Below are 22,644 nucleotides of genomic sequence, written 5' to 3' on the forward strand. Positions count from 1 at the left end.
ATATCGGTTCCTGACAGTGAGATATGTCCATTTATCATGAGTCCATCGGCTGTACAGAGAGATGCTGAACTTGAGATGGGCTTATAAATGATGAACCTTATGGGAGGTAATGGGGACGTAATTGGAGGAAGCATTAATGCTTATCCTGTGTGTGTAATTCATCAACACAATTGAAGTGGCACGTACGCATATGACCAATCTCTCGGCCTTTTGGATAAATACAGTGAACTCAAGTGAAGGAATGAAGAAGTTGGGCAAAAGCACTTGAATATCAGGAGTTGATGAAAGTTGCACCAGTTATTAGCAGTTTTACACACAGGGGATGTTCTATCTCCATGCAGAAAATACAAGGAAAAAGATGCAATTTCAAGATTGGAACTACATATTGAAATCTTCTGCATCATGACTCCAGTGCCTTTCAAAAGGTAACTGCCGTTCCAAGGCCTTTTTAGCGACTTTCTGCATCATGACTCCAGTGCCTTTCAAAAGGTAACTGGCGTTCCAAGGCCTCTTAAGCAACTTTCTGCATCATGACTCCAGTGCCTTTCAAAAGGTAACTGGCATTCCAAGGCCTCTTTAGCAACTTTCTGCATCATGACTCCAGTGCCTTTCAAAAGCTAACTGCCGTTCCAAGGCCTCTTTAGCAACTTTCTGCATCATGACTCCAGTGCCTTTCAAAAGCTAACTGCCGTTCCAAGGCCTCTTTAGCAACTTTCTGCATCATGACTCCAGTGCCTTTCAAAAGCTTACTGCCGTTCCAAGGCCTCTTTTGCAATTTTCTGCATCATGACTCCAGTGCCTTTCAAAAGGTAACTGCCGTTCCAAGGCCTCTTTAGCAACTGGCCGAAAATAAACATAGCAGTAAATAAACATGACGGCATTTTTTCCCTCAAAACTCCAATACTGTCTTATTGATACATGTATTGGTACATGTACATGTACATATTCACCCACACCATAGTTGTGGGCACATACACTCGATATTTCACCTATTTTGAGGGGACTCAGAAATGTCCCCACAACGCACTTCAAATTTCCCTAACAAAAGAACTTGTCCCCTGAAGACGGTGAATGCCTACCCAGTATGTCCTACATTGTATGGACTGTGCCGGTATGTACAATGTTCATTATGCACTGCATGTCAGTATATACATGTATTGTTACATTTTAACGTCCAGCTGGGACCAATTTCATAGAGCTGCTTAAGCACAAAATTTGCTTAAGTGCGAGAAAACCTCACTTGATAAATCAGGTAACCAGCCAAAACTCCATGTGGTGTATATTGTTTTGGGATCATATTTAGCTGTGTTTTGGTTAGCATGACAATCACACAGAGTTTGAGCTGGTAACGTTTTTTTAAGCAAGGTTTTTCACGCTTAAGCAAATTTTGTGCTTACATGTAAGCAGCTCTATGAAATTGGCCCCTGATAAATCTTAAGCATGGCAGGCAGGTTCTCCAGCTACTAGTACCTTAAGCTTTAAGGCTAATTGTGCACTTTACAAGTTTATTAATTTCACAACCATTTCCCCCTTACACGCAAGACCTGTTTAAAAAAACAACTGTGTAGGCAGCCACAGGCTCCAATCCCCACTTCCCAAGAGAGGCTAGAATTTCCATAGCCGTCCACCAGAGGCCAAGCGGTTAGTACATGTACAAGGGGGCAAGGCTGCCTAGTGGCTGTGTATTTGGTCCCCGAGCGAAGCACTCTGTGATTAATCCCACTTAATCCCACCTGCTCCTCAAAGGGAGGGGGGTAGCAAGTGGAACGAAGTAAACGGGTAAATGGAATAACATGGCAAGTACATGTGCACAGTACTGCAACATTCCATTGTCAAAGTGGATAGAGCCATTCCAATCACACTGTAAAAAAGGGTTAGTGCATTTTTCCTTTTTATTTTCAAGCACTTGTGCAAATGATGACTTGTACGATTTAGAATACGTGAACATAGCCCTTTCATTTATAATGTTGGTACATGTACAGTACATCCTTGTCCTCCATCCATGTTGATTTTAAAAAATCTTCAACATGGGTCAAGTAATTTTGGAAACATGGCACTTCATTTCATTACCAAGGTTGCAAGCAGATGCACTGTGGTACATGTACCCCAATCTCACCAGAGAAAGCACATCAAACAGGAAACACAATACCAAAACAATCCCTTCATCACTGGAAATGATTTGGGTTTCCCTGTCTTGTTCACCATGAGATACAAGTAAAAAGAGTGTGGAAAAGCCTTTGCCAATATGCTTCTATTGCTGTATGCTGTAAAACTCCCATGGAAGTTATGTTATAAACCCGACCCCGTGCAATAGAGAAATACACAGTGTTAATTGCAACAAGCGAAGGACATCAAACCTTCTAGGCTCAGTGATGTGAATTTTACCTGGACCTGGGAACATGTTTTGTGCAACTTTCTAATCCTCTTTAATGTTAAGAAATTATTTAAAAGTCCCTATTTTGAAACTACAAATTTGTAAACTTTCAATTTTTTTCTGAGAAATTAGGGCACTGTTGCAGTTTTTATTTTCAGGGGGGGGAATTCTGTTCAGATCATGAACTCCAACTTTTCTCGTTGAAAATATTTGTGAGAATACATTGCTCACTCGTCTACTGTCTTGAACTGAAACAACATAAGAGCAACAATAAAAACAAAATATACACAGGCAAAATATCCACAATGCAACACATGTAGCTCTACCACTGACATGTCTGCCTCAGATGAAATCACACTTGCTTATAATGTATTCAAATTTTTCTTTTTTTTAAACAAAGCAGGCACCAAAGTGCCTTTAAAATAGCACACAAAAGTACATACATGGGACACAAACATAACAAAGGAACATTGACAAAGGACTGCATTAACAAAAAATTACATTGCATGGGCTCTTTAAAGAAAATTGGCTTGGCTCCAGAATCCTGAATCAATCAAAATGGGAATGGCTGTTAATGGTTTCTACTGACAGGGATTTCAATTGGCTATTCAGAGATTATATGGTGGCCTGCCTCACAGGTTTTAGTGAGCACCTTGGCCTTTTCTGGCCAATATACAGGTATACATGTATGTGTGTAACCTGTATATACGGAGTATGTACAAAACCTTGAGGAAAAAATTGCAGAAAACACAAAACTAGAGCAATTTTTGAAAATTTCACTTTCTGGGTGTTCTGACCAAAGAAGGCCACACAACCTTAGAACGATTTATCTAGGAAATGAATTGAGGGTGAAAGTACGGGACATGTCCTTACGGGACTGTGCGCACACTCTACAACAGTCTGTGTTTTTTCCTCCCGGAAATACTTTTCCCCCGAAAATTTTTGTGTGAGGGAAACTGAAATTTCAATCTGTCATTTAAGAATGTTCCATTTCTTTGAGTTCAATTGTTAACTTGGAGGATGACATCTTTTTCTAATTGTTGATTTTTAATTGAATTTGTATTCCTTATTTCTTGAAACTGCAGTTCCCAATTAAAGAAACGCTAACAAACCAGTGTAGATTGCTACATGTACACGTACACATAGATGGTGTTTAATTAGGTTACATTTGGGGAAGGTTTCGGTAAAGTTATTGAAAAAAAAACCTTCACAATCTAAGAGTATGTAAATAATTTCCACTATAAGCATACAATTGCTGTGTTTGTGGACTGTGCCCATTTGCTGTCTGTAAACAACGAAAACTTACCAAGATCAAGCGTTATTCCTCTCTCTTTGCTCTGTGGGTTTTTGTCAAATGCCGCTGTCGAGGCAATTGTGCTCAAAGCCTTAGCTGCAACCAGAACAAGTCAAACCATTAGGACTATACACACACATACATGTATGCATGTAAAAATATAGTACAGGTCTACAGGACGTGCACTTTAAGTGCTGTTACTACATGTATCTCTGTTCTAGAGCAGCCGTACCACGAGGCACTTCCATGTACTGTAGCTAATTTTATAAATTTATTGTCCAATTTTACCTGTCCAGGCCATCAGGTATATGATTTTACCATAGAGTGAAAATATTACCGTACCTACCTGTACTAAATATATAAAGATAGTTTGAAGTCAATTTCAATAATTCCTTGTCAAATTAGGGACAGAAAAATGTCATGCCAGATCCCAAGTTAATAGTTAATCCATAAAACTGTAGTACATTGCACTGTACTATGTTTGAGCTCTGGGTGACTCAAGTCCGACTCGAGTCACATTTTTAGTGACTTGAACTCGGACTCGAGTCACTTGGACAAATGACTCGCTCTTGAGGCTGTGGACTCAGACTCAATATGCATGACTTGTGACTTGGCAGAAATTACATGGTTACATTGATCTGGGTTTTTTTTTCACTGAGCAAAGCAACGCCTGATGCCGCTACTGCAGTGCACACATGGTTGCCAAAATATTGATCAAGGACATCAATGTACCTAAACATGTACCCCGTCCAAACTTGATATTGCATTTATACACGATGTTTTTGGTATCAGACTATTCTTGTCGGGTGCAGACTGGTTCCCTGGAGAGAAAAAGCTATGGATCACTTGTTAGAAGAATCTAAGTTGCAGGTGGTTATACCAGTAGGTCTGATGATCTGACGTCAGTACGGTCTGTGCATACATGTACAGTATGTGAGAGCATGAAGATCGGTCATCGCATCCATTCCAAAAGTAGTCAATTTTGGGTTTATCAGTTTTAAGAGAAATGCAAATGGAAGATCAAGCCCAGAATGCAAATTCTGCAGGAGAAAAAAAGAGGGAAAAAATGAACCTAAAAATGTTTCTCCAATATGCACAATAATAAAGGTGACTCATAACTCAGACTTTAACCTTTGTGACACATGACTTGGACTTGGACTTGAACCAGATGACTCAGGATGCAGACTCAGACTTGAGAGATGTGGCTCAGACTTGGACTCAATGTTTCATGACTCAAATACACGTCTGGGCACCATACATGTACATGTACATATATTTTTATATCCACAATACCATGAATACTGATCCCTCTCACAGTTCAGTTCACTTTATTTTCCATTTACATGTAAAATTACTCTACAGAAGCAGTTTCACAAAGTGTCTACAGTGTACATGTGGATGGGGGCCCCCAGAAGCAGTGCTTGTCGAGTGAGGGTCCCCAGTTATGAATAAACAAAGTTCCACAAAGACAACAACACACTAACACTTTACAAATAACACAACAAATATTGAATACAGCACATGTACATGACTATGTAGCCTTTGGCTGTTGCAACCCAGTGAGAAAGAAATTAATCATTACTCAAATAGTTAATTAGTAATTTACTAGAGACTAGATGTACATTTCGAGGAAAATCTATAGAACTCTATAACTTGGGACCTGCATGTTTCACAGTAGATGTGGCGAGCTTAGACAGAGCCCACGACAACATGTTCGTAGGAAAAGTATGATTGCATGCGTAATGCCGCCAGGTGCACCTGTGCACATAGTGCAAACGTTGCAGGACACACGTGCTGCTCAGTCAAAATTTCTCCAAATTATGGCACAGCCCATGCGTGTTACAGAAATTTGACATTCAAAATGATATTTCATACAAATTTCTTTATTTCCATTCACCTCAGTGAAGGCGTAATACAATAAAAGTGATGAATGGTGGAGGATGCCAGAAAGCAGCTGCCTGTACTTGGCCAGGCCCCCATTTATAATTTAAAAGAACTTAAAGTACAGTGGAAAAAAATTAACCCGTACAATGAAAGTAGAGCAGCAAGAAACGAAACAACTTACATGTAACTCGAAGTATTCAGAAACAGTTGTACACTTTTACATAAACGATACATGTACATGTAGGAAGTGAGTAAATACAATTTACCATTCAGTTCATTAATTTATGAAGAATTTTTTGGGCCACACACTCGGTCAGGTCATGCTGTATGCCATGTCTGAGTTATCAAACGACTGGCACTAGTGCACGTTGATATATAGAAAATGGCTGCCAGCCCTGGCATATACGGCTTTTGTACATCATGTAGGTGACATCAAGAGCGAGGTGCAGTCAAGTAATTTCGGTTGTGACTTATTACAAGCATATGGCCCCGAAGAATGGGCCATGAGTTGGATTAGTGATGCACACTATAGTACACTGGGAACATGACCTTGTACATTTTTAGCTTATTTCAGTTAAGACACGTACATGTACAAACAGAGCAGCAAAATTATCCTCCAAATATCTCGGTAATGAGGGGCAGCAAAAATGTGTCACCCAGCAGCAATGCTTTCTTTGGTGCTTTTGGTCAAAACATGAACAGATTTCAAAAATAAATTTGGGGGCCCAGCAGTGTACAGAGGCAGGCCAATCCAGTACCTAGAGGGGGCTGTTCATTTGGGATCTCATTTTCTTAATAGTAAATCGTGATTACATTTTATATAAATTGTCTTTCTCCACATACTGTTGCTGAAATTTGAAGTGAAGCCAGACACAAATAAGAACACAGACTTTACGAAAATGTGAATTTTTAGCTTTGAAGTTAAAATCAACATTCATTTAGTGTATGACAAAATCACAGTTTCTTCTGTATTACGCCTACTATAACTTGGGGGTCAAACAGATTTAAAATCATCCCTGCTTAGAATAAATTTTTCATGGCTAGGCGGCCTATGCAGAATGGAATCTGGAATGACATTCTCTCCAAACTCACATAAAAAAAGGCCAAACGCCTACATCAAATATGTCTTAGCCTCCCTACACCCACGGGCACAGTTAGAACTGACTGGGTTTATTTAGGCCTACAGATACATGTATGTAGCACTGTCCTGCCCAACTCGGGCCTGCAAGAAATTAGAAAACGACTGTCCGAGAACTGGGCACACATGTTGATGTCCCGTGCCACCATGTAAGTCAAAAATGCGACATTTTGTAAAGTGTAACTGTAGTTGGCTGGTTTTACAAACAATGGAAATAAATTCCTGAAAGTTAAATTCTTACCAAGTGACGTTTTACCACTGTCAACGTGTCCCAAAACACCGATGTTAAAATTCAACACTCTACTCGTGGAGGCTGCCATCTTTGATTTGAACGTTTGTTTGAAGTTATGTTCCTCCACGAATTAACACGACGTGTTTGCATTGGTTGGAAGTTTCCTTCGTGACTTCTATTGTTACTTCTATGTTTACATGTTTGGAGATGGACAAGATTAACACGAAGTTCGAAATAGAGTTTTCCATGCATCTCAGGGAAGATAATCTTTTGGAAGGAATACAGTGTGTTTTCAAAGATGTCTGCGTCATTCATTGGCCCGCCCTTCGTCATTAAAGAACACAAAAGAAAGTCAGAGTAGGCTTACCCCTGTCCAATTCATGTAAAAATTAATGCATCAACCATTTCACGTGCGATTTCCGACATTTACTTTAGAGAGACGACCAATGACTGGGACACCCCTCTATGAAACATATCAGGGACAAAATTATTTGGAGTTGTTTTTATCCAGTTACATGTACGTAAAAACCGGTTGCTGGGCAGTGCAGCCCAGTAACTACCATATTCCATTAGAGATTCCTTCTTGATGTAAATGGAAAGCTATTTTTGGACGTTGCAGATTTTACGTTAAAAAACTAATCTGGAAAAAGTTAGGCTCAGGTTTCTAAATCACCCATAGCTAACTACACAATTCAGGTTTAAAATCTGCCACATCGTCATGGCACTAACAATTTGGAATAAAAAGTGTCACTGTGGGAAGGTTGGGGAGGCGAAAGGACATTGACTGAATTGAATAGACGACTCCCTTTATGCAGGGCATGGTGGCAAAAGCATTATTAAGAAAATGCACGCACGCGTAACTCGGCGAAAATTTTGTTTGGTTTTCGCAGTGAGGACAGGACAGAATTTTGTTGAGAATTGTCGGTGTTTCAATGTCCATTATTGAAACCTACCACAGATTTGCTTTCTTGTTTTTCTTATTTGAAGAATTCTCGTGAAAAAAAGGACCAGAATTATGAAACCTGCGTTCATTATTTGTTTAGCTAACTTACATGAATCGGATCGTTCAACTAAATGTTTCCAACTCCTGCCGTATAGAAAATCACTGAAAGGAATCAAGTCCGTTTAAGGGGCAAACAAACTTGTAAAATAGGGCTTAGTTTCCGACCGGACACAGTGCTCTACGCTTGTGAGGAAGGAGGCATTATCGTGACATTTAATGAAGAGTGATGTTTCCATGCTTCCTTTTTTCTTCAAATGCAAGGAATTAATTGCTAATGCTGCGACTGAATCTGTATGACCGCTTGCAAGTCGTGAATTCAGGTATCAAATAAAGGCCTATAACAGTCACATAAAAAAGGAGCATCCCTTCAAAAATACCAGAACAAAACCAAACATGGCCAAACAAAAATTATATGACGCGACAAGAGACGGGGCATGGCAACTGGAGATATTTACCCGCACTATTATGTGAATGGCATCGTTGGGGGAGGGGGTGCTCATAATGGAAAAGGGTTGACGGATTTTAACGGCTTATAGAAAATGGCCCTTAATCCCCAATCCGTCCCTTCTGAATTTGCATTTAATTGGAGTTGAACACGAAGGATTAGACACTGCAGGCTCTCGTTCGATCCCTTAACTTCCCTGCTTCAGCGCATTACCTATTGACCTATGATTTCAGATCCGGGGGCGAAGCAAGCTGTGCTATCCCAGAAATGTTGAAGTTTATTGGTTTGCATACCATCAAGGTGATCTCTCAGGATTCTTTATAATCTCCTTCCTCACTAAAAAGCCGCCTCCCTCACTAAAAAATAGCCTCACACCTGAGCGAGCCCATGAGAAATTCTGAAATCCCCCCCCCCAAATGTTCTCCTCAAAAAATTGGTTCTGAATCCGTCCATGTTGACCCCAGGGGTTGTACAAACAATGAATATCCCTGTCACATTCACAAAATAGCGAGACGACGGAAATGGAACAAGCTGTTGCCAGACAAACTTGCAAACAGCATTCATAACTTTATTCACGAGCTATAATTACATCCGCTTTATTTTGAGCATATCCTTTAAAAATTAACAATTACTCATTCAACATTAAAAATAACTCCTCCAGTAAAAGTCTTACTTTGAGATGTCTTTTAAAATGCACGTCGCCTTCGCTGGATTAAGGTCCACCAGAAGAGGTAAATTTCACGATAGACTATACATAGATCACCTTATCGGCGGGCATACGTTTGGGTCTGGTTCTAAATAATTCTCTTTTAACATTCAGGTCGACATTTTAATGCAGGTCTGAATGCTGTCTGCAGTTATTCAAACAGGAAAATTTAATCATAAACTGATTTCGAAAAGTAAGTAAGTTAAGAAAGGGTTTGAATGACATTCATACTGGTATTTAATTAAACCAACACAAAGAGAACAGGTATATTAACAAAAACTGGTGAATAATTACGAAACAAAACGGAGGCCAAGATAATATATATTTCGCGATATATTAAACAAGAGTTGCTTTAAATCAGCAAGCTTAGGGAAAAGTAGACCAGTAGAGACATGCTAACACTGGCAAAGAGGAGAGTAGAAAACGTGAGTCAAAGGATAAAGGTAGCGTTGCTTTCAGAAAAAGAAAAAAAGACACTGCCCTTTGCTCATCTCTCATGGCTTTAAAAAATCCTTCCTCCAGAAAACACAGAAATGGTGGTGTGAAGAGGAACATGCTGAGAAAGAGGAAAAGTTTGAAATGGTTTGTATAAAGAGGGAGAAAGAAAGGATCAGAAAGGACAGACAACCTCGTGCACGTCAACCGAAGCACACAAAAAAGCCAATTAATAAAAAGTAAATGGGAAAAAATGATATTAAAAAAGTGAAGACACATGCTTGAAAACAACGAAACTTAACTCTTTAGATAGGAGCAGAGATGGAGAAACCAAGGGACAGACAAGCTAGGACAAGAAGAGAAACCAGATGGGCAGAGAGAAACTCCAATGAAAGTGATGAAACTAAGGATGCCGGTACGCTCCGCAAATGGACGATGACTGTTGATTTTGAGGGGGTAAACATTGAAAAGGTGGAGTGGAAAGGAATCAAAAATACCACAGTAAATGGATGTCACTGAAAAAGTGGTTTATAAGGAGTAGTTAATTTTGCCATTCTGAAACATGTTTTTGTCGATCTCCTTTTCTTTAAAATCGATCTCAAAAGTGAGATAATAAAATCTTGATTTCCACGCTTTCCGCTCAAAATATTTTTCGTTGTGCTGAATAAATCAATGCTGTCATAAAATTGTAATTTGTCGATATATTTAGTGTCGACAAAAACTATCTTAGCATTTTTCAAACATTTTAGAGAAAAAACTTTCAAATATAGCATTTCAACAATTCTGTTTACATAAAAAAACAACAAATGGCTAAACAAAATTTAGAAATACGAGAAAGCTTATCTCCCAGAGTGGATTTGGGATCAAGTTGCAATCAAAAACCATTCAGACAATGGATCTTAGGGCCAGATTTAAAGCCGTTGTACTAACATCAAAATTATGTGGTTTCTTGCTTTACAACAGCAAATTTCCGCCATGGTTGTTAATTTTAATCATCATAAAATATGAACTTACACAGTTTTTGCTGGATCAAGATTAACTTTTTTGTTTCTTTTTACAAGCACACCAAGCAGCATCGCATCGTCAAAACAGTTTGTACTAAAATACAATTTCATTGGGCGGCATCCAAATCTAATAGAGAAAATATGGATTATACATTTGGGGTTTCATTAACTGAAAACATGGCAAAAAATTAATACGTGGCTATCCATAATAATTATGAACCTTTACTTGGCATTGGCTCCTGCGAAAACGCAGGTCCAATTAGTAATTGGTCAAATTAGATTCTTATTAATAGTTATTATTCTCCGATGACTTTCAGTTGGTACCTATATTATTATTATTTACATTTTTTTGTCACTGGAATGATTTCCTTCGTAGTTTTACCTCTCTGCCGAGCAAATTCTTGTGACAATGACGGTAGAGTAAGGAAAGTTATACCACGCCAAAAACAGACATCCAAAGCAATTCTTCGTTCTCCTCTACGTCCAGAGTGGACTGACCATCAAGGCCTTTCGAAAGGGCCCACGCGGACCCGATGTCTTCATTTCTGACAACTAATTCAAAACAACTGCCAAGCATGCACATAATTATTATGAAAACAGAAACATTCAGTTTCGCAAAAAGATTGTAAATCTAAATGTCACGTCTTGTACACAAATTTGTGGTTTTCCTTCCGTTAACACAATTATTTACCCACTCAGCAAGAAGTTCTATTCTATCGGTTGGAGGCCTCCATTTCGTGCACGTGCATGATACAAAGACTCAGCGATATCGTTTTTAATGCAAAACAATGAGCCAATTCAGTATTTCAGAAGCAAGGTCATTCGGGAACAAAGCGCGAGTACGACGGCTGCGCTTATTAGTGCAAATCTCGCACGCACGTCCGAATGACCTCAGAATGGATTTGCGCATGCGCTGTTGGAATACAGAATTAAATAGACTTATTTCATTACTCCATTCCAAAAAAGTACTCGTAAGCCATTAATTCGACCAACCTGTCCTGTAGCCACTACGATCAGTTCCTTTCATCGGTTCATGTTATACGTTTCACGATGCAAGTAAAGTTTGGCTGTTATTAAAGCTTTTCAAAACTATATCCCCTCTGTTCAGTTATCTTTTCACTTGCAATTTACCATTTGAGCAATGTACCTTTGTATTCTGTAAAACATCAATGATTTTACACAAAACAATGTGCAACATTTCAGTAGGTAATTGTAATGACTCTAAACTTTGAAAGTGCTATGCGCTATTGAAAAAAAATAGCTTTTGTTTACGAAAAGAGATAGATTTTGTATTTCAAGCGTTTCATGCAGTTTAGTAATAACTGCGTAACGTTACATATGTTAACAGAACTAAAAGGTCTATATTACATTCAGTTTCTAACTTGTTTCAAAGTTATTAATTACCACCGACAAAAGTCAAAACTATAACCCCTGTCTCCCAACATCGATTGTTAAAATCTGGTGTTAAAATTACGATGTGTGTAATACACATCTTATTCATATCTTCTTCTTGGCAAGAATTCTTGTTTGTCACCATTTTACCAATTTCTACCGTCAACAATGACAACGAAACCAAAGCACATTTTTATAATGTAAAAACAGTAGCATTCTCATGTTGGATGTCTTTAAACTGTTTTGAACACCATGACAAACTGTTAAATCCTGTGTATTTGTTATTCATTAATTCTGCAGTCTCCGTGAGAATTCATAGTGTACAATGAGTGTCACTAGCGTCGACCGGTATACCATTGCCTTTTGCCGGTATACCACTGGCGTTTCTGGTCTTCGTTGTCTTGTCGTTTGCCAGTGTACCACTGGCGCTTTCCCGTGTACCACTGCCGCTTGGCTTCGTCAGCAACGTTGTTTTCGTATTCGTCAGATCTTTTCCCGGTGTACCACTGGCGTTTCCCGGTATACCACTGACGCTTCTCGTCTTCCATATCGTCCCGCTTTCCCGTGTACCATTGCCTTTTGCCGGTGTACCACTGTCTCTTGGCGTCTTCCTCCGCTGGTTCCTTTTCCCCGCTGCGTTTGCCGGTGTACCACTGGCGCTTACCAGTGTAAAATTGTCGTTTAACATCGTCCCCGCTGTCTGCTAATAACGCTGCGGCGTCCTGCAGATCGCCTGCGTCCCGTTTTCCGGTGTACCATTGGCGTTTGCCGGTATACCATTGTCGTTTGCCGTCTAGACCGATCGGGGCGCCCGCTGGGTACTGTCTTTTGTCCCCCTCTTCTTCCCAGTCGACAGCTTTGACATCCTCTATCATCAAAGAAGAAAAGAACAAATGCAGAAATTCAGCAATGCCGGTTTGGGGAACAAACTAATATGTAGCGTCTAGGGATTTTTGATGGTATCTAGGTGGTGGTTCATGGTTGGAAACCATGCCTATTTAAGATCAATTCATACTTCCAACGAACACAAAGGTGAACCAAATTTGATATTATAAAACATATTGGCTTGCGTCGAAATCTTTTGATTTTTTGAGAATTTGCAGCATCTGGATCTGATGTGACGTCACAATTTTGAATGAACTGGCGGTCTTGAACTGGCTCCAAATTGCACGCAGAAGCAATGTTCGAAATATATCCAGTGTACTTCAGACACTCGGGATCTCACTTGGACACGAGTATTTAGTGTTTACAAGGTTTCAGCTTTATTCATGGCAGGTGCAGTCATTTTGGATGATCGCCATCTGTGCGTTATACCCGAGCATGGCTGCGCATAAACTGTTAATTTAACACAAGTGTGTGCTGAGTATGAAATGCGATTTTTCACAAATAATAATGAGATATTTGGTTTGATTAACAATTCGGATCACTGTCCCGAGTCCCTTTTGATTACATTTTAACACGTTTAAAGGTCTACAAATTGCGACTTCGACCAATGGCCTTTGCACTAAGTCATCATTAACCTACTGGCGAAATTCAGCTAAATGCACAGGATAATACCCGGGAGAGCATGAAATACAAATTACGATGATAACAAAAGACTGAATTGAAACTTAACACATTTACGCGTAAAGAATGTCTTTACACACAAGCCATGTTGCAACAGGATTAATCACAGGACAGTAGATATCTTCGGAAAAAACGGTTTCTGCCTCTCGTACTAGAAGCCCCTCCCCCAGCAAAACCCAAGGGTTCTTAGGGGTTAGACCCCCATACGCACTAAACACACATCTCACACACATGGAGACAGCTTCTAACACCAGCCTTTAAGAACTGAGTACTTTCCGTCCGCCCAGTATTGATTGAGCATTTCCGGGAGCACGAAGGTCTCAGCGTTGTAGCACTTAATGTAACAGTTTAGTCACAAAAATATTAATCGATGATGCTTGCGTGCGAATATAAATCCGACGAGGAGAGCATACGAATTTCAGTATTTGCAATAAAGAATCAAAGTTCATGTTCGTTCATTCTTTAAAAAAAAATCCAATGCCCTATTTATTTGTCCCACTCGTCTCCCATTCTGCTGTGACGGTTACCACAAAATCACATCATACGGATCGCCACAACCGATATTAAACTCCTTTACTTGCTGTCGTTTTATTTTTTATTCTCATCCTACATGTACACCTTTAAATTTTGACAACAATGTAATCATCAATCTCAACGCTTATTGGGTTGTCAAAACCTGCAACATCTATAAACGGATATTTCCGCTGACAGTATCATTTTGTACCCCAGGTTTGAACAGTGAACGTGTAATAGACGCATCAATTAGACCTCTTCTATCGCTAGAGGCAAAACGCGTCAAACCAATTTTGAAAACTTAAATCACACGTTGACAAGTTCAGGGCACTGAACCTGCAATCACTGGGTCTTTGAATGACAAAAACTGCATTAATTTGAGATTTCTTCGACTAGAAATCCCTAGATTATCAAAATAGAAACCTTAAACTTGACTCCCTCTGCCGGGCCTTCTTTGGAGTCAGTGATTTGTAGTTGACAAACCCATATCGTTCCAGGCTCCAGATGTGCGGGATATTTTGGGGGAAAATTGATACATTCCCTCAAGCCGTTTGATGCAGAAATTCAATTCCTGTTGTACCTACTCTCAGTCCTATTAGAAATGTTCCAATCTAGAAGATTAGTTTATGAGAAATACTTCTGAGCAACCACTTTCAGAATTATTTGTTTGGGTTGTTTGTTGTAAAGTGTTTTTATATGAAATATTTTATGGGCGTAATCTTCCATATGCTTCACTTTGTAGGTAATCATCCTCAATGGAATTATTTATTATTGATTCCTGTAAATCTGAAATTATGATTCAGTAATTTTAAGTCTGTGTTTGGCCTTGCATGTAGTTTATAATTTTATTTTTAATGACCTTTCATTGTATTATACGTATTGTAATACGCATCTGAAGATTTGTAATGATGAAATTTGCGCAATTTGTGGGAAATTACTTGGCAGCCATCGGGGCACACTTTCCAGGAAAAGCTTATTGCAAATGAGAACGAAACAACGATTTGCTGTAAAATTCCATTAACACGCCTCTTACATTTGCAATTCGTTATAGTTACAGTGACTGCAAATTGTACGGAAAATCACTGCCAAGTAATTTACATGCCTGCCAGGTAATTACCGGGACATCTTTTACAGGTGTTTTTATTTATCTCAAACTACTAATACGACGGTTGGAGTTGACAACAGTATTGAATAATGATAAGGATAAATGAATTCGATTATATCAATGGAATGCATTTTGAGGGCACCGATAACTTAAACTGGAGCTAAGCTTCTGAATGAAGTCGAGTTCCGTTCGCTTCAGCCCACCCCCGCTCATTTCGCGCCCACCATATCCGCCCGTGGCTACAGCGCTGGCAAAGAGGTCCGGTGTATCGAATGGACATCACGACAAAGGCCTTGGACACCAAACCCTTGCCATGGAAACCTCTAAACCAGACCGGCTTTCATGCTCAAGTCGGTTTTTTTCCCACAGCGCTGGCGATTCCTGGCTTTGTCAGATATCGATTGTCATCCTATAGTCGATGGCCATTACCTTGATTTCCCGGCTTCCGCTCTTCCTATCAACCCACACAGGATACTACCTTAATCAAGCACTCATCGATCCCAGCTCCTCAAAAAAAACTTCAAATCAGTTGATGATACATTTACCCAAGAGGTGGAAGTGTTGTCATTGCCAAGTCACCAATTCGAATGTTTTAAAGCAGTAAGACCATTAGTTTTATCGACGCCACCCGCAGCGTGTGAATATAATATGCATCATTTGAGTCCAGAACAAGCATTGAGCGCGAAGGGGAACGACCCTAAGATATTGTAAAACGGACTGAAAAAATCACTTGCGCTGCTTTGCAAGACCCAAGGTTCTACAAAGATATTGGCATTTCCAGAACATTGCTTCAAAACTCTCAAGGAAAATGGCTGGGCGATGCAGGCTTTATTTAGGGGTATAAATACCAAGTGGCCAGTTCCCCGAAGCAAAAACGAGAAACTGATTCAACTTCTGCCTCTTTGACAATATTTGCACTACGGCTGAACTATTTTCTTTCCAAAAGATAAGCTATCTATCCAAAAATGTATACACCCCATTAACATCTTCACCATGGCTACCATGCATTAATAATCATTATCTTATTATCGGTTCATTCAATCCCGTGTTAAAATATCTGGGTATAATGTACTGCACTTTGGTTACTAATGGGTCCTGTTCCACCCATACATGAACTTCGTCCCACAGGATTCAGCTTTTGGGCTGTACATGCCAATTGGCCTTTTCCATAAGTCAGCCATCTTGCGTTAAAAGCGAGGCAACCCGTGTGGAGATATTCTAAAACCTTAACGTGTGGGACCAAAAAATGTTACAGATTACCATCCTTGTGCTTGCGGTCGTGACTCTTGTTCCAAGTATGCGAAAATAGAAGGATTTCTTTGTCTACATTTTTCCTATTCTCCTAATTCCAAGGGTGAAAATCACTCTGTATTTAGATTAAAACAGTTTGAAAAGAATCAGTTCCAGTTAATATTGGAGCGAGTAGGCTTTCGAAGGATTCGTCTAACAGGAGGGAATGGCTTTTCAAATGGACTGTGGAAAGTAAGTCGTTTGCAATTAGAGATGTTTGCTATACGCGCGCAAACTGTCGTTTTTCCCCCGACAAAACTGGTTGGAGTATTTATTTTATGCGTTAAGTAGTTTGCTGTTTAATACCGTGTGTGTATTATTCGGTCATTGATTACTGCACTGCCATAACAAACTTATTGGCATTCAAGAGCGGTGTCGGGTCACGTGAGCAGAATCCGTTACTAGGACCTGACTCGGGCATCTACAGTACCGGTAACCGCGCAAATATGTGGGGAGTGAGTATTACATTTATTGGTGGTTCACAGTACAAAATTCGCTTGATGAGCAGATGCAGTTTCAAAACGTCGTAGAGTCTGGTCTGCGTAGGCATACGGAACGAGATATATTTTATTTACAAATGACCTGGATTACAGCATTCAAAGACATTATCTCTCCTGTTGAAATAATTCGTAGCCTCTTCAACAGATTTTGGTATAGCCACACGTGCGCACAAAATGCACTCAGATCATACCACAAAGGTACTTACGCATGCCTCAAATGCAAAGTTTAAAAGAAGATAGAATTGACACCTTGTGGGCAGAAATGACAGTGGTTTTTATAAGAATGTGGTTTGGTGACATGAAGTAATTCTACAGCTTGTAAATGTACGTGACTGTATTAAAGAAAACGATAACAGGAGATAACAAAAGAACATTAAAAGATGAATGTTGGCGGCATCCTGAGGCAGGAGAGACAGTGTGGAGGCTGTCAAAACCACAAACACACGGCGTGTAATCAATCTGGTCACCTGGTTGTCTTCAAAAGTGTGCCAATTCTGCGGCAGTTCTGGGCCAAAAGTGATCATTTTTCATCTCGTCCCGGTCACATCTTTCAGGCAGTCTTCCTTTTAATTATGGCTGAATTCAAACCGCGAAATTGACACCTCCAGTCTTTGTTCCACTCGTTCTATGTATCATTTGATGGATCCACGCGTAGTACCATGCCAAACTATAGGGAAAGACAGCTCGCCTTAGGGGATATGTTGTCTTGAAAGACATATACGATCCAAGACAAGAGTTTCTTCCTTTTTGTGAAAGAGATGAATATAAATGCTTGTGTCGCTTGATCATTCGACGTAACCCACATTCATGGAGTAAAAAATATATCACAAAAGATTCGCAAAGCATGACACGAATTTTACTAGAAACGCAATAAGGGTAACAGATAATGTCTCTGGCTCGAGACTTTCATGTTCAGGAAAAGTGCTATCACTCCAGTCCATAGCACAGTTTTTATACGTAATGGAGCGTGCAATATTCGTGGCGACTCCATTAATGCAGTGCAAAGCCAAGCCGTCAATATTTAGGTTGGCTGTGTGTCCTGAGTAAACACAGGTTAAACTCTAACAGATTTATAGTCGATAGGGCCTATTCCGCAATCGTATTCTCTGTAGCAATGGCCAATTAATCACGGTATGTCCAAGACCGACTGGGAATGGAATTTTATTTTGCTGATTGGTAAGTGAGGTAAAAAAAGGTTGGCACCCTAGCTGCACGATCGTTCGTTGACTGAATCGAGTGCACTGTTATTACAAGTAAATTCTACTCTGCGTAGTGGGAAGGCTTACACCAATCATGGATCATGTGAACACGCTGCCGCAGACATCAGATTGTCAAGACACACATCAAATAAAAACTTATTTCGTAGTCCTTTTTGTTTTTATTTTTTGCAGGGTCAACCAATGAATTCTGAAGATATTTCTATCCTAAAATGATCATCATCCTTTAAAAGTCGTGAAGCCCATCACCATTTTGAATATTGATGCCTACAAGCTGGTAAACCCATCGGTTGCTTTCACCCTTGTTTTTTTACAACCCCACCCCCGCCCCCGCTAACGGACCACAAAGTGTTCAAACAGCAGAGATTTGGGAGCATGTGAATTGTGATTTTTGCAGCACAGGCAATCTGGATCCTATTTCCTGGATTTCAACTATTACCATGGCGCACAATTATTGAACCGAGGGGCAATTATTGAACACAGAGGGGCTGAGAGACTGAAAAAAGTTAAAGATTGCGAAAAATCAAGTCCACGTGCGAACACAAATCAACCTGCCGGTTGTACTGAAGGTAGCAAAAATTTTGTTCCAACAGTTCGTAAGAACCTCCCGATAATATACTTAAACCACACAGCGTTCCGGTCTACCATTTGAACACCACCAAGTGCGCTCGTTACGCTACTAAGAACTCCAGACGACGACCCCCCACATAAATGGAGTTCGACGCCTTTTTCAGAGAGCTCTTGTCAAAGTACCTCAGTCCTGAAGCGTCTGGTATAGTGCTTCCTGTCAGCATGCTCTTTTAGCAGGTTAGCTCCTGGTCCTTTTTGGTAATTAAAGGACTGGCATACAACAACCCGTGCGGGTTACTGAATTGCCTTACCGGATAAGCGAGACCGTACGCCCGTGTTGGCTGTAATTTCGTGGGAAAAACAGGCCTTCTGCTCTAGGGCAGAATTTGCTTTGAATGATATTTCTGTGCCGAGTGATTTTCATCATCAACTGTTGCTATGTGGGTGACTGCCTTTAAGATCTTCAATATTTCTGTTGCTATAAATATGCAAATGACGTTGTAAGGTGCATACTTAACAATGGCTAGAGAACCGATCAATGCATACGCAATGATCAAATTATCTTTAAAAGATTGCTCTTTCAATGAGTTGAAAAATTTAGTTTTCAGTTTACAAAAACATTGAGAAAATAATGATAGGTTTGTTGTATACTGATAGTGGTCTTCGATCGCACGACGGCGTGCGTTCTAATCAATGATATGAGCTGCATGCATGATTAAAACACGTAGGCCTAATAATATAAACTGACCTCGGCAACTTGTAGCGTTCACTTCTGAGTGCTTTATGGTTGATTTAGCAACTTGGGGTCCCCAAAGGCAATTGCTGCCCAACAAAATCACTGTTTCAATAGTTCATGCCACTGTATGGCTGAAGCGATTGTGCTTTAATACAAAGCCAATCACTTTTTACTTTTAATGTCTCCTATGAGATTCCGTCCAATTACGATTTAAACGTTTGGTATAAGTATGTCACCGACAGTAGAATACAGGCAAAAAGATGGGCGGGGTTGGTGTGTCACATTTTGTTGAAATGATCTGTTCTCCCTAGATTTGTTGAAATTATCTGAAATCTTGAAACGTGAGAGTGGACAAAGAGATTCAAAACTGTGGGTTGCCAAGGCCGGCATGCCTGCATGAGGGCTCCTTATAAGCAGTGAAATCGAGGTGGCGCTTAATAATCACCCAAACCGGCCCCGCCCCCAACCGATCGACGTCCAGGGACTCGTAGGTAACTTTCTCCGAAAACAGAAGAGATAGCAAAAGGTCTACCATTTATTTCCTATTTAATCGAAAGGAGGAATTGATGCTAATTTGGATGTTCTATGACAATCAACTGCAGTGCAACAATTAACGTACACGGCACTCCAGTAAGCAGGGCGACATCTACACTGTGTCTGGCGACTCTGGGAGAGTAAGTCAAGCATGCTCTTACACCGAAATGGCCGGGAAAATACTTAACTTACACCACATAGCATGTATAATCCATAAAAGCCGACAGCCCCCGGGTATTAAATTCTAGAATTATAGTTATAACCAGGCTTTTTGAATACCGCGTTATATGCAGTCTTCCGTTCTAGTCGTCTTGCCGCCTTTAATGAAAATGCTCCATGCCCCTCTGTGCATTAAAAGGTTCTCAATGTATCTGCAAGAGCGATCGTAAGATTATTCTGTGGCACTTGGGATGTTCATTAAGCACATCTATCACAAAAAAACCCGTTTACTGAATAATATGAGTGACTAGACCTAGATTAAGAAGTGAAATAAGGAATAAAGCCTTGGTTCCAAATTGGGAGGCCACCGTCTGAATAAGAATCTTAACGCCCGTGTTTTCATTTGTGCGTCGCAACGTGAAAAGCCAATGTGAAAAGTCATTCACCGAGACAAGAGCAGATCTAGAATCAATAATTGGGGGGGGGGAGTTACATGTTCGGGGGCGCTAAAAATTGTGACTTTTTTTCATGTAACGTTTTATGGCCTCTTTGTGAGGTAAGGCTATAATTTTGGGGGTGTCTTACTCGCTTTGAGAACAAAGAGAAATGTAATGGAGCAAAACAATAACTCTTCTCTTTTTCTTTAATTTCTAAAAAAATTAAAGTTTTTGGCTCAGTTTTGTAGGGAGGCATGGCCTGTCCCCCGCCTTGCACCGACACTTAATAACTGGGAACACGTTTCTTCAAATGTTTTCGAGATTTGGCATCATTTCGAATATCGTGGGCATTGCCTTTGAGTCAGGTGATTTGATGATCCAAAGATAGTTTGATGCCCAGGTAATACAGAAATAAATGCCATTTTCCCTTGGATTGCATTTCAATCTTGCAATTTTGGCGTGTAGAATTTCCTGCATCGTTTCCGAGCGCTCCCTACGGCTTTTCCGCATTGGCTGAAACTCATTCCACGAGCAACAATGACTACACGTTCTTTTCGGTATCACCAGGGGCCAATCAGGAAAGCGCTCGTAAACACGATAGCCTTTACGATAGGCTTTAGTCGGGAACTATCCCACGAAATGCGAGTTCCTTGTGTGCACATCTAATCAACGGTTTTACCTTGTTCAGCTGTTTATGCCACTTTCAATTTCGAAGTGAGAAAACCAACTGGGGTGGATTCATCGGTCGCGCAGCTGTGGCTTACGGTCTGATCTGTACGGGCCACGTCACCCACGGCCGTTGGTGCCAAACAGGCCCATTGTGAGAGGAGAAGGCAAGTGTGATTGCTACGCGCTCAATAGGTGTCAGTCTCGCTACTGCTGTCCGATACGCTTCAATCTCCATGTCAGACAGGGTAATGCCTCACAGGTGCCCCTACAGTTCAGAGTAATGGGTAAATTCAAACCTTCCCCAATACAAGACTGATTAATCATCCAATCTCGGAAAATTCCTTTCAAAAGTATAACAAATATACACAAATTGCTTTCTGCTGTCAAATTTTTGCAAATCTCCAACAATTTAACTGCAGAAAACAACGTTTTGTATCTGAAGTCCACGGAGGTACCGTGAATATGTCAGTAATTAATAGGTTGATCTTTTGGAGAAAATAAAGTTAGGAAGAGGATGATTAGACATATGAAATAATCCAAAAACTAGCAGCACACTATTTCCATCACAAAAATTAGCTTTTATAAGCTAATTTTGAGCAAAATTAGCTTTTATAAGCTAATTTTGTTTCTGATGACTACATCGAAATATAATCTTATTTTCGGAAATCTCCGCACCGCCGGCCATTCCTATATGTGCGCTCCCTTCTTCCTTTCATGTTCAGCCGAATCGAAAACTGATATCTGGATTGGACATTTGTCTGTTTACAGGTAGTTTGCGGGCGGGTTATCAAGTTGTGACTTCCCATACAAGTCGTAAATACTATAGCCCACAGTTAGACGAAAGATACATGTAATTGCACTCTCTCATACAGTGATAATTATGTGCAGTAGTTTAATACCACAGTCCTGCCCCCCCCCCAAAAAAATTGTGAGGTTTGCATTCCTCAGCGTTAAACTTAGGCAATCCTAGCTCCTGTCCTGTGGGTGAAACCTATGGTGAAACAATTCTATCAAATGAGACAAATAACGCGGGCAAACTGGGGACTATCATATTGCTTAATATTGCCTGAACGTAACACTGATGTGGAGCCGCTATAATCGTTCAATGCGAATCCTCCATTCCAAAATTCTCTGCCAGAACTCCCTTGTGGGTAAAAGGGCGAAGGCGTGATGGGTAGGCTTTGGCACGTTAACAAGCCCTTGGGCAAGTCAAGCGTCCTCCTCGATGAGGCTTTAATTGTGGTGGCATGTTTCTCTCTGGGACAGAGAAAGGTCACAGGACGCAGACTGCAGCATCGGTCCTGAGTACTAAAGAATCCAGAGATGAGATTACTCGCTGAGATAGGTTTGGATAATAGGGAATTGTGGTCATTAAGATTGAGTTATGAACCCATTACATTCTAAGCTATGTCTCAATGCTTGGTAATCTCTTAGACACAGC

At 40.2% G+C, this 22,644-nt stretch overlaps 2 protein-coding genes across 4 annotated transcripts in view; both read right to left on the minus strand.

Annotated features, from left to right (window-relative positions):
• The window catches only part of eefsec (eukaryotic elongation factor, selenocysteine-tRNA specific), a 38,924-nt gene extending 31,900 nt beyond the window's left edge, over positions 1-7,024 (minus strand). The window contains exons 1-2 of one of the 2 annotated variants that reach the window (XM_087135195.1): positions 6,932-7,024; positions 3,681-3,764 (exon numbers count right to left, since the gene is read on the minus strand). In XM_087135195.1, coding sequence (XP_086991321.1) covers positions 3,681-3,764; positions 6,932-7,010 — 163 coding nt within the window. In that variant the 5' untranslated portion in view covers positions 7,011-7,024. Of the gene's footprint in view, positions 1-3,680; positions 3,767-6,931 lie in introns of those variants that run through there. The other variant, XM_087135196.1, reaches the window with a different exon arrangement.
• A 1,893-nt stretch (positions 7,025-8,917) lies between these two features.
• The window catches only part of LOC110974082 (uncharacterized), a 42,716-nt gene continuing 28,989 nt past the window's right edge, over positions 8,918-22,644 (minus strand). For both annotated transcript variants that reach the window (XM_022225434.2, XM_022225433.2), the window contains one exon: positions 8,918-12,775. In XM_022225434.2, the coding sequence (XP_022081126.1) occupies positions 12,243-12,775 (533 nt within the window). In that variant the 3' untranslated portion in view covers positions 8,918-12,242. The remainder of the gene's footprint in view (positions 12,776-22,644) is intronic.

The sequence above is a fragment of the Acanthaster planci genome, linkage group LG04 (assembly GCF_054643075.1).
Source record: "Acanthaster planci isolate LZ-2023a linkage group LG04, COTS_SCS, whole genome shotgun sequence".
Classification (NCBI taxonomy): Eukaryota; Metazoa; Echinodermata; class Asteroidea; order Valvatida; family Acanthasteridae; genus Acanthaster; species Acanthaster planci.